The 12306-nt window shown below is 53.7% G+C and overlaps 3 protein-coding genes across 3 annotated transcripts; all 3 read left to right on the forward strand.

The window, feature by feature from the left end:
- Positions 1-635: 635 nt before the first annotated feature.
- On the forward strand, positions 636-5214 carry N7532_003601 (E3 ubiquitin-protein ligase SSM4; the record flags this gene model as incomplete). The annotated part of the gene is made up of 2 exons (XM_056616095.1): positions 636-3588; positions 3641-5214. The coding sequence occupies 2 exons, from the start codon at positions 636-638 to the stop codon at positions 5212-5214; spliced, it is 4527 nt and encodes a 1508-aa protein (XP_056476452.1).
- Positions 5215-5860: 646 nt separating this feature from the next.
- Positions 5861-9856, forward strand: N7532_003602 (uncharacterized protein; the record flags this gene model as incomplete). The annotated part of the gene is made up of 2 exons (XM_056616096.1): positions 5861-9197; positions 9384-9856. 2 exons carry the CDS (start codon positions 5861-5863, stop codon positions 9854-9856), a joined length of 3810 nt encoding a protein of 1269 aa, XP_056476453.1.
- A 1525-nt stretch (positions 9857-11381) lies between these two features.
- N7532_003603 (uncharacterized protein) lies at positions 11382-11979 on the forward strand (the record flags this gene model as incomplete). Its single annotated transcript, XM_056616097.1, has 2 exons — positions 11382-11439; positions 11567-11979. The coding sequence occupies 2 exons, from the start codon at positions 11382-11384 to the stop codon at positions 11977-11979; spliced, it is 471 nt and encodes a 156-aa protein (XP_056476454.1).
- Between the last annotated feature and the right edge of the window lie 327 nt (positions 11980-12306).

Here is a 12306-nt window from a genome sequence, read left to right on the forward strand (position 1 = left end):
GCTTGGCGCTAGTCAAGATTCACGGGCCGCGGTCAGATCGCAGAGTGCTTCCGAGGCAGACAGTCTAGAAAAGGGTGAGCGCATCAATCGGTATTTAGATCGAAGGTTCGGCAGGCACTTCAGGACTCCGCACCTCGGAAAGCTGGGGAAACACCAAGTATGGTTGAAAGCAAGCTGCTCATAAGGTACTGCCAGTCACGGGAGCGGGCAAACGGTGAGGTCATAGCTGGTGCGGTGGCACGGCGTATTGATGGCGTACACTGAATACCCATACAGGCACAGGAATGAGTGGGAGGTACTTGGTATCGCGGTATTACATGTACATGATTACTCATCTTGTAGGTAAGAGCGATGGCGGAAGGCCCGACTCGACCACGCAACCTGCTGCCAGACAACAAAGCCCAGGCAAAAAGGGAGAAAGAGGGAGAAGGTGCGTCCCGATAGAAAACTAGCAAGAGCGACCTGACGCAAACTGACTCAGCATCTCTGATTTCTAGCCCGTCCATCCTGGCATCCTCACCTCCCGGTTTCCACCCACCATCCCGCGCACGCGCTGAGTTTCCCCCGGTAGCGAGGAAATGACGAACGCTTGATCTCGGTCGCGACGACCCTCGAACCCAACGAGATACGATACCATGGATTTCGGGACAGGCCTGTCGCGCCCTGCGACGCCCTTCCCGGACCCGATGAACGACTCCAGGTTCAGTGACAAGGACAAAGGTCTCGAAGATATGGATACGTGCCGCATCTGCCATGGCGAAGGCACAGACGAAGAGCCGCTATTCTACCCCTGCAAATGCAGTGGTAGCATCAAGTTTGTCCATCAAACCTGCCTGGTGGAGTGGCTGGCACATTCCCAGAAAAAGCACTGCGAGCTTTGCAGAAAACAATTCCAGTTCACCAAGATTTACGACCCCAATATGCCCGAACGCCTTCCGACGCCGCTGTTTATAAAACAAGCTTCCATTCAATGTTTTCAAACCGTCGTGACGTGGATGAGGTTCTTGCTGGTTGCATTCGTCTGGCTTGGCTGGCTCCCGTGGTCGATGCGGGCGATTTGGAGAGTATTGTTCTGGCTTGCAGACGGCCACTGGACAGCCACAGGAGCCGCTGCTCAACAGCGCGTGGCGCAGGCGGCTCAAGATGGCATGACGCAGTTGGCAACCAATGGCAGCGTGGCCGATGCTGCCTCGGTGCTCTCCTCGGCCAGTGCCATCGTTTCCAGCGCGGTTCAATCTGCTACGGCGTCTGCACCTACGGGCCAATTGTCCACGGCGGGGATCCATGGCGGAGATCCCCTCATGCTCGCCCTGATCAAGAAAGCGATTCCGAGCTTCATTCCTGCATTTACAGGTGGAGCTAGTCTTGATGGATCAAGCCCAAACAATACCACGAGCATCCCCAAGGCCCGATACCCATCATGGCTTTCCGACGTCAAAACTTTGAACACGTTAACGCCCTATCCGACGATCAACAACATGATCATCGACACATTGGAAGGTCAGCTTATCACGCTTCTAGTCGTCGTAGCATTCATTCTCCTTTTTCTCATCAGGGAGTGGGTGGTGCAACAGCAGCCGCTGGCCAACATTGGCGAACTCGAACGTGAAGCCGCACTACAGGTCTTGGCTGATAATGTGGTCAATAATGATCGACCCGAGGAGGATCAGCCACCGCCCCCCGACGTTGTCCCAGCCCACCCTCGTGCCGATTTCGCTAATGCGCAGCACGAGGACCCAGGACACGTCCATGGCGACATTCTCGCGCGCGATCCGAATCAATCACCGGCGCCCTCTCTGACGGACTCCTCCGATGATGGTCGTCCAGTGATCGATGTGACGGAATCCGACGATGGTCATCCAGTGATCGAGCGGCCGATTTGGCCTCACCACGATCGTCTTCTGGAAGAACGGATTCCTGCGCTGAACGATGAGGTTCCGGGAGCAGCCTCAATCGAAGGAAGAAGGGAATTTGCTCGCTTGGTCTTGTCCAACATCGCAGACCATACAGCTGGAGATCGAGACGAAATGCTGCGGATCCTCCGACAACAAGACATGGAGAGCCTCGAAGCAGACCTCGACTGGTTCTTGGAGGAACGCGAGGCCCGCTCTGACGAACAAACCGCACAGAACGAAGACGGCGGGCTTCACACGGAAAGCCAGGCCGCATCTGCGTACGCCCAGCGGGAAGAGCAACCACCCAGGAGCTTTTACGAAACACTGATCCACTGGTTCTGGGGTGATATCACATTCCACCGCACTGATGGTGACGATCACCAGCCAGAAAACGATGGGCATGTTCTTCAGGATCCGCATTTCGAAGAACCCTTTGTGCCGCTTCCGGGCGCAGAAGTCGTGGTTATCAACGATGAGGACGACCCAGCCCCAAATAACGTTAACAACAACGATGTGGACGACCAACTCGAAGGTGACGATCTAGAGGGCATCATGGATCTCATCGGCATGCAAGGACCAATCTTTGGACTCTTGCAGAATGGTGTCTTCTGTGCACTTTTGATCGCCTTTACAATCGCCATCGGAATTTGGCTTCCTTACCTCTGGGGGAAAATTGCCCTTGTTCTGCTCGCCAACCCACTCGAGCTGATCATTGGCGTTCCGATGACTATTGTGACTCTCATTGCCGACATTGCTCTGGATACTTTGGTCGGTGTCGTCGGCTATGTCCTTTTTGGGTTCAGCTTTCTTTTCAAGACTCTCCTCGGTCCCGTCGGCTCCTTTGCGTTCCTCGAAGAATGGATCCCACGAGGCAGATCTGTTACTAGTGCATCGCTTTCCTTGATTGATGCGAGCACAAATCGCCTGAACAAGGTTGTAAAAGCATTCCTGGTCCTCCACGAGTCTGATATTCCCATGTTCTCCGTGCTTTCGCATCAGGCCCTGAAGTTACACCAGACCCGAATCAGTGCCCTGGTGAGCACTGTGTACGGTATCATGAAGTTCATCCTACATGACTTTCCGCTACGTCTAGCCACCCTTGGTGTCCCGAGCGCTTTCTCGTTTGGTTTCGACTTTGCCCAACTTAAGCAAGCTGCAAATCACGTTCAAGAACTTGTCGTCAACTTCGCACGGTATTCATTTTCCTCCAGCCCTGGGGCGAAACTGATGAATGCTACTGCTGCCAATGCAGCATCGGCGAATCTGACCGCTGACTACGATCTTGCGGTCTGGGATACCAAGGACCGCGCCATTGCTATTTTGATGGGTTATGTCCTGGCCACTGCCGTGGGATTCCTCTATCTCCGCATCTCCGGCTTCCTCAGTGGAACGAACCGTGGGCAGCGGGCTGAAGGCATCGTTGCCGAGGTTCTACTTCAGGCCGCCGGGGTCATGAAGGTTATACTTATCATCGGCATCGAAATGATTGTATTTCCTTTATATTGCGGTACTCTGCTCGACATTGCGCTCCTCCCCCTGTTTTCCGACGCCACAGTTGCATCGCGTATCGCGTTTACGGTTGCTTCCCCACTCACGTCTCTTTTCGTGCACTGGTTCATCGGCACATGCTACATGTTCCATTTCGCACTCTTCGTGTCCATGTGCCGCAAAATTCTGCGAAGCGGTGTCCTTTGTAAGTACCCTTGATATTAACCCTTAAACTACTAGTTCTGACTTCCATTGAGATTTCATCCGCGACCCGGATGATCCGACATTCCACCCTATTCGGGATGTTCTCGAGCGCAGCATCACTACTCAGTTGCGCAAAATAGGATTTAGTGCTCTGGTGTATGGTGCTCTCGTGATTGTCTGTCTCGGCGGCGTGGTCTGGGGCCTTTTTTTTGCCTTTGATGGGATCCTCCCGATTCACTGGTCTGCAACCGCTCCCATGCTGGAGTTCCCTATCGACCTCTTATTCTACAACTTCGTCATGCCGTGGGCGCTCCAATCCGTCAAGCCTTCGGATGGGTTACACGACTTGTATGACTGGTGGTTCCACAAGTGTGCACATTTCCTGCGTCTCAGCAATTTCTTTTTCTCCGAACGCCACCCAGAGGAAGAGGGCCACCACGTCCGCAAAACCTGGTGGGCTCTTCTTTCGGGAAGCGAGGGTGACTGGGAACATCCCGTCGTTGGATCGGTGGAACATGTTTCCGCAGAGACGGAGAACCTTGATGCCTACTTTTTGCGCGACGGCCGATATGTCCGAGCCCCTGCTTCGGACCAGGTTCGCATCCCGAAAGGCACCCAAGTTTTCCTGGAAGTCACCGAAAATAATCTGCGAACCGACGGGCGGTATGATGCTCCGGATGGCCTGCATGGCCGCTTCAACACTTCATTTACCAAGGTTTACATCCCCCCTTTCTTCCGGACTCGTATTGCAGCGTTCATCCTCCTCATCTGGCTGTTTGCTGCCACCACTGGGGTAGGCACAACCATTGTCCCCCTCGTCATTGGCCGCCGGATCATCGCATTCTTCCTCTCCAGCTCAGCACCCGTGAACGACATCTACGCCTTCTCGAGTGGAGTGTGCGCGTGTGGCAGCCTGGCTTACTTTGTCTACTGCTGCTACCAAGGAATTCAAACGGTGCGTGAGAATCCTGGCGCAATCTTGCGACCTCCTGGTCAGCTCGTCCAACTGGGTGTTGGATTTGCTCTGGATGTCGCCCGCCTGCTCTATGTCGCCACTGTTTTTACCATCGTGATCCCACTGCTCTTTGCGCTCCTGACTGAATTGTACATCCTCATCCCCGCCCACACCTTGCTCGGGGATGGAGAGTCACACGTCGTGCATGTGGTCCAGGATTGGACGCTCGGAGTGCTCTGGGTCCAGTTGGCGATCAAGCTGTTTGTGCGGAATCCCCGGGACCCTCATTCTGCAGCGACGGCGGTGTTTAATGCAATCTTCCCCAACGGGTATTTCTCGCCAAACGTTCGCATCGCGACCAAGGCCCTCATTCTGCCGCTGCTGCTCTTTACCACCGCCGCCGTAGCTGTCCCGTTGACGCTAGGAGGCATTGCCCGTTGGACCGTGTTTTACGCACACGTCGAGGCGCAGTCGCACATCTACCGCTATGCATACCCCGCGACCCTCATGATCGTGCTGGACGCGTGGATGACTCGTCGTAGTCTGCGGCGCCTGGCCGCCTGGCGCAACGAGCTCCGTGACGAGGTTTACCTGATCGGCGAGCGGTTGCACAACTACACTGAGCCCCGGCCCCCCCACGTAGGGGTCTCGCGGCCGATGATGACGGCATGAGTCGCCTCCGTAGCTCCAGTCGGCTCCCAATGAGCCTTAGTCCCTACCACGGGGGCAATTAGTAGTTTAAGCTATTTCTTCTCCTGCCCCAGAGTGGGGAATTTTGTACAATAGAATTGCACAATCGATGACTCCAGGAGCAGGACCCTTGCTCAGGGCTCCGCCTGGTATGATCATGATCGCCTACACCTTCTCTCCCTGGCAGTGTGCTCCCCTGTTCTGTAGGTGCGCTAGCATAGGCCACTAGTCCTCTATACTCTTTACATTCGCCTAGGGAATAGTAGTATAAATGCGTGAGGTCACCTGACCTCTAAATTTAGTAAAAATGCGGCTGCCTGACTTACCTCATCGCTATGCCTGCCACGTGACCCACTGTCCCCGCGGTGCGCGGTGCTGATTGGTTAGGCAACAGGATTCCCGAACGAGCAGCGACGACCGACGTGCACCGCAACGCTGGAGACTGAAGTCGGCCAGGCACCCGTTGGAAGATCGCTTCTTTCTCCTCGCACCATCCACAGCTTTCTTTGCCCCTCCGCGACTCCCAGCAATGGCCTTCTAACCTCTCAGCGACCGATCTCCTCGACGATTTGATCTAAAGAATCCCCCAGCAATTGAGGCTGATCTTATCGAATCGCTATCGCTCACGATGTCCGTTTTGCGCCACGGAGGAGCTGGAGGCGGCTTTCTCCAGAGGCGCCTCACCAAGCTCTATACCGATACCAAGACCTCCTGCGAAAGCGTCACCACCGCCTCGAAAGCCATCGACGACCCCGAACTCGTTGCCCTACACCAAAGCTTCCAGAAGCAGCGGGACCGCCTGCTAGCGTGGGGCCTGGATTGGAGTGACGCCAGCGCCGCCCAGCCGAATGATATCGATGAGTCCTTGACTGCCGCCGGCTTCAGCGATGTGGTCGAGAGTGTGATGTCCTCGATCCAGGATCTCCTGAACGAGGCCGAGCGAGTGCAGCACATCGACCCGCCACTGCTCCCTTCAAAGGAGCGCAAGGTGGATTTGCCATCGAAGGATACCCTCGGGACCCGGCCGCTCAAGACCCAATGGACCGAAAGGGATATCAGCCGATCAAAGACGATCCTCAGCGATCTCACAGCATGCATTGATACCCTTTACGATCTGTCCAGCTCGCGGCGGACAATGGCTTCCAGCATGTCCTCGAACAAGCACAGCGGTAGCGCCAGCACTCGACGACCTCGACCGAACGCTGTCTCTCTTTATGACGCTTCTCATGGCTCCTTCTCCGGATCCAAGGAGAAAGTTCAGAGTCCCAAATCCCTCTACGATCCTTTCACCTACTCGCCCTCCGCCTCGCAACGCGACTACAACAATCCCTTTGTTCCTACCAGCTCCCTCGTTATTGAGCGATCCGCCCTACAACTCTACGGCACCGCCCATGACAACTGTCCACCTCCCTATGAACCAATTGCGGCCTCGTCGAACTCCCGAGCGGTCGGTCGACTGAAGACCTCTGCTTCCCCATACTTGCTTAGTTCCATAAAGGACTCGCATGTCTCGGTGCTGGTCGAGTTCATGCCTGTGATGGTCAATTCTCAGATGGACTCTAACAGTTCGCGATTGGAGAAGCTCCAGCACTCCCTCGACCAGTTGCTGCAGAATGCCAGGATCGCCCATCTAGGTCTTCTGCGCTTCATCGGCTACACCCTTGATGAACCTAATGCCCGCTACGCCTTCCTTTACCAAATGCCCGTCGATTATTTCCCCTTTTTACGAAACCCCAGCGATCTATTGAAAGAGCTCAAACCCGTTCCTCTCGTTGCTATGCTGCCTTCCGCAGAAGACTATCGCGAGAAGCGGATGCCAAACCTTGAAACTCGGTTCCGCCTGGCCTATGATCTGTTGATGTCCGCTCTGCATCTCCGAAGCCAGAATGCCGTTCATGGTAATATCAATAGCAGCAATGTCATTTTCTTCCCCGGCCGGACCGATGCGAACAATGACGACAGTGGACTGGCCCCCGATATGCGTCGCCCTTACTTAACCTCCCCTGCTCGCTATTCATGCGATGGTCCTACGCCGGAGCCAGTCTCGAGTGCCATGTACCGACACCCAGAGGACAAGAGATCTCTGGAGGATGATGCGGCTTGGGCGTATGATCTCTATTCTCTTGGCCTTGTGTTGTTGGAGATTGGACTATGGGCACCAGTCAAGCAGCTTTGGAAGATGAAGTACGACAGGTCGTGGTTCAAGCACCGTGTTGAGGATCTTTATGTCAAGAAGCTTGCGCCAAAGTGTGGAAACGGGTACATGCAAGCCGTGCAGCTTTGCCTGGATGCACCCAACTTTCATCTGTCGACGCAGCCCATGACCGATCTTGGTCTCCGCGTGCCTCAGATCTATCACTACCCTGTGTTGGATCTGTCTGATCCTGACGGTATCTTCTCCTTCTCCATGAACTTCCTCTACACCATCAGCAAGATACTCTGGTCGTGCTGCCGCATCGACATCTTTGGAGCACCTCCAGCAGAAGAACTGGATGACTGTTTGCCTCTCGCGCTTGTTCCGACCCCCGAGCCAACCCATGCCCCCGCCCAGCCCAGCGCCTGGATGCCTACTCGTGAGCCGGCCAACCTCGATAAACAGCTTCCCACCATCCCCGCGTGCGAGTGGAGTGCGATGGCCGAGGAAAGGAACATGGATAAGCCAGCCAAGAAGCGCACTGTGAAGAGACTTCCTCATCTTGAGATCCCAGATGAACACTTGCAGGAATGGAACTTCCAGATGATGCCACGACTAAGCCGACTCCTGCAGAAGATTCTGAAAGAGTCAAATGAGTCCTGCGGCGCTACCCTCATGATGACCGGAGAGTCCGCTGAAACGGCACGCACAACCATCTGTGTCACCTGTGCTAGTGTCAAAAAGGTTCGGCAAGCACTGAAGAAACATTTCCCTCTTGGTCGAGATGACTGGGACCTCATCGTCCTCCGGGGAGACATCGAACGATCTAAAGTCCCTCGCAAGAAGAAGCGCAGACCCGCTAAGACACGTCCTAACGGATCCAACGAAATCCCGTTTCGCCAGCGAGAGTTGAACCCGTGCTACCAGCAACAGCCCCTGTGTGGTGCCTCCATCGGCGCCTTCCAGAATGAGGAACATCTGCCTCCGGTTTCTTATGGTGGCGCCGTCCTGGTTGATGGCCAGCCTTATGGATTAACCGTGCATCATATGCTTGAAGCGCCCAGTGATGATGAGGGCCAGGGAGATGATGAACCAGAAGCCCCATCCAGATCTGCTGGTACTTGGCCTGGGGATCCATCCAGCGTTGCCGCCCATCACGACCTTAACTACACCTATGCCGACGATGAACCTTCATTCGAATTTGAGATATCGGATGGAGAAGATGGTGATGATGCATCCTTGTCTTTAGGAGGTGATGGAGGCGATGATGAATACTGGTTATCAGATGACGACTCCTCGGACGATGAGTCCATCGATGGTGGCTTTGACGACGACGATGACGCCGCGTCCATTGGTGACACTGCCGGCATTGAGCCCGGCGAAGAGCCTCGCCTTTTGGTCACCCAACCCGCCATCGACGATGTTCACGATGACTTCTTTCCAACCCCAGAAGACCGCGACGATGAACATCTTGCCTCTCACTCTCTGGGATATGTTCACGCCTCATCGGGCGTCCGTCGTTGGACGCGGAAGGGTATCAAGCACGAGATAGACTGGGCTTTGATTAAAGTCGATGAGGCACGAATGGACCCCCGCAACATTATCATGGAGAACAACCCCCCTCTTCTACTTCGACCAGGAATGCCGCCACCTCCCCCAATATTTCTCAGCCAGGTAGCCCGAATGGAGGAGCTAGGTGGTCTATCAGTCCACTGTCGCGGACGGACAAGCGGGCTCCAAACGGGCCAGATATCCAAAGCAATGACGCTGGTCAAGCTACATGGCCGACATTCGTTTTCCACGAGCTTTTGTGTGAACGGGAACTTCGGAGGTAAGACCGGCACCGCAGATTCATGATTATGTCGTATACGATCCTTAATTAGATACCCTTTGTCTTGTTTTGTCACACACCTTCCTGTTCTTCCCTAAGTTGGTAAATCTTATAAAGATCACCGTCACGAACACCATGTATTCATCTAGTAAAGACACGCAAGCTAACACTACTTGTCTCCAACAGCCCCCGGCGACTCCGGAGCATGGGTATTCGACCGCTCAACCGGCCGCGTCTGCGGTCACGTCCTCGCCTGGTCTGCAAGGAGCAACACCACCTACATCTCGCCGATGGAAGTAACCCTCGACGACATCGCTCGAACACTCGGCGCCTCTCTCGTTTCTCTCCCCGGTGAACCTCCCCGCTCGATGGGCTACGCCGACCCAAATCAGCACCCGCAACACTGCTACCCGCAACACCAACAATTACCTGGTGACTTTAATCGTCTGGCTGTCGGCGGAGTCCCTGGTCACCACATGCCGCCTCATCCTTTTACACAACCCTACCCTCAACATCCTGGATTCGGTCGGCCTCCTCCGCCCCCTCCACCCCCGCCTCCTCGACCCGGATCTCATGAGCCGCATGTTTTCCGGAATGTCTCGCCCATTCCGCCTTCTCTTTTGACTGGTCCCAGAAATATTGAGCGTCAGCTTGCGTGATAATCTTTTTTGGTTTTTCTTCGGGTTGTTTTTTTCTGTTTAGATACGGTTTGGTCGTGAGGGGATGCGGCTGTCCTTGTTCTCTATGATTGTTTCAGAATACCCACGGTGGAGCTGGTTTTTTAGTTCTATGTTGCGATTATACCTTGAATCATATTTCATTGACGTCTCGTATTATTCTCATGTAGCCAAGTTTCGGTTTTCTTTACGATGTGTTGTTCTGTTGGATGGCATCTAGACCACACTACACGCGGGAGTTGGCGTTATACCCGTCTCAAGCAGGCAGGGAAGGGAACGAAAGTGAGAGCTTTCGATTGCACTATGGATTGACCATGTCAATGCCTGAAGAATTCCATCAGTAGCTCACATTGGGTACCGCGTGCCACTAGCCATGGATGGAATGTGAGGGTAGTCGAACGACGCATGCAATACGGGATCAGCACGACTTGCGGGCAATAACATCCTGCAATCTCACAGAAGAACTTACTACATCACTACACTAGAACTATTCCACTACACCGATGCTTCTTCTTCAAGCCCAAGTCGCTGACTCTGGCATGATGAAAAAGAGAATCCACAGAATGGAAAGTGCCAAAGAATATGCCTCCCAAGGACCCAGAAGGCCCTTGGACAGACAGGTCCTCCGCGCTGTGCAATGCAGGGACCCAACTGTGGTGGACCGCCTTCATGATCGCGGCCACCCAAACAAGGTAAGTATGAAGAAGAAAGAAAAGAAGAGGCAGAGCGGCGGGTTGATGGGGGTCTTTATACCCCTGGCCATCCCTTGGTCACATGTTCAGGGGTGTTTGTTTTTGCTTCTTGACTGAGATACTAGGGGCACTCCTTGCATGCTGTTGAAAATCCTCGCTGCAGGGAATTGCTTGGAATGCGAGAGGTCTGTTAGTTTTTTGATCTCCGAAGCTCCTATGGTAGCTGTCTCTATCGAATGTGCTACGAGTGATAGCTGCCATGTTTACGCTTCCGAAAGTTAACCACTGTCATTTTGGTTCGGGTATACTCCCAAGAACCAAATAATGTGGGGGGAACACACACACAGCAAAACTACCACATTCTTGGCAGATCGTAGAGAAGTGTGATGAAGTCTCTGAATTTCAGCCCGAAGATCGCTGGCAGCAAGTCGATCTCAATCAGGGCGTGTTTGCTTACACCGCAGAGTTGGGGGCCAAGAATCAGGCTTGAATTATGCCTCACCCCCACGACTGTCGGACAGTGACCGTGAACGGACTGCCATGCGGTGGGACTATATCAGTCTCATTTGAAACACCCAAATTTACGACCCCTACAGGCTCTTCGAATACAAATTCAACTCTGATTGACGCTGTCGTAACCCCACCCTGCTTGGCCGCTGACGTGATCCCACCATGCAGATCCAACACCGACGAGCAAGCCCACCCAAGTCTAAGAAGGGCTGCATTACCTGCAAATAGGTAATATAGTGGCCAAGCTTTTGCAACAGGGGTCCGTCATCTCAGGAAAGTCCTCGCTAACACCTCCAGAATCCGGCATGTCAAATGTGGAGAAGAGAAGCCCGAATGCTACCAATGCACTCGCACCGGCTGAAAGTGCGACGGATACTCCTAGGCCTCGCAGAATCAACTCCAAGCAGAGATCAACAAGACTTCTCCCCAGCAAATAGCGTGGACCGCAGGTGCAGATAACCGCCTTTTTTGATCCCCGGCATCCGTGAAGAGCGCCAAGACGTCCAGTTCTTCTGCTCAGAGGCCACTGGAATACTATCGGGCTTCTTTCCTTCCGACTGTTGGGACCGGTTTCTTTCTCAGTTGACTCATCAGCATCCTACGATTCGACACGCGGCTGCGGCTGTGGGTGCTGCTTATGAGCAGTATGCACTTCGAGCTCCTGGCGAGAAGACAACCGAGAATTTTGCTCTACAGCAATATAGTAAAGCCATCCAGAGCTTCCGCGAGCAAATCCAGAACCCACATGATCAAAATATTGACTTGATTCTCATTACTTGCGCGTTATTCACCTGCCTCGAGGTGCTTCATTCGAACTCGAACCGGGCAATGGACCATGTGGAAGGAGGCGTTCAAATCCTCTTATCTCGACTGAAATGTGCTTCTATTCAACCGCCAAAATAAACAGCAACACAGACTACGTTTGATCGAGAACTTTTTCAGTTCTTCTATAGAATGAACCTACAAATCACTCTATCCGGCCGCCAACTTCGAATCCCAGAGATACCATCCGAAGACCCAACAGCCCCTTCACCACTACTGGAAGAGGATCTATATTTTGAAAACATCACACAGGCCCGCGACACCATTACCAACATCAAGCTTCGCGCACTATCCTTTGTTCAAGAAGTTCGACCCGACAATTTCGGAGTCAAAGATATATCTCCTGAGCTAGCCTAGAAACAACAACGCTTCCTAAACGACTTCCACCATTGGCACGCAGCCTACCAG

Source organism: Penicillium argentinense (genome assembly GCF_028826775.1).
Source record: "Penicillium argentinense strain IBT 30761 chromosome Unknown utg000004l_segment0_segment0, whole genome shotgun sequence".
NCBI lineage: Eukaryota > Fungi > Ascomycota > Eurotiomycetes > Eurotiales > Aspergillaceae > Penicillium > Penicillium argentinense.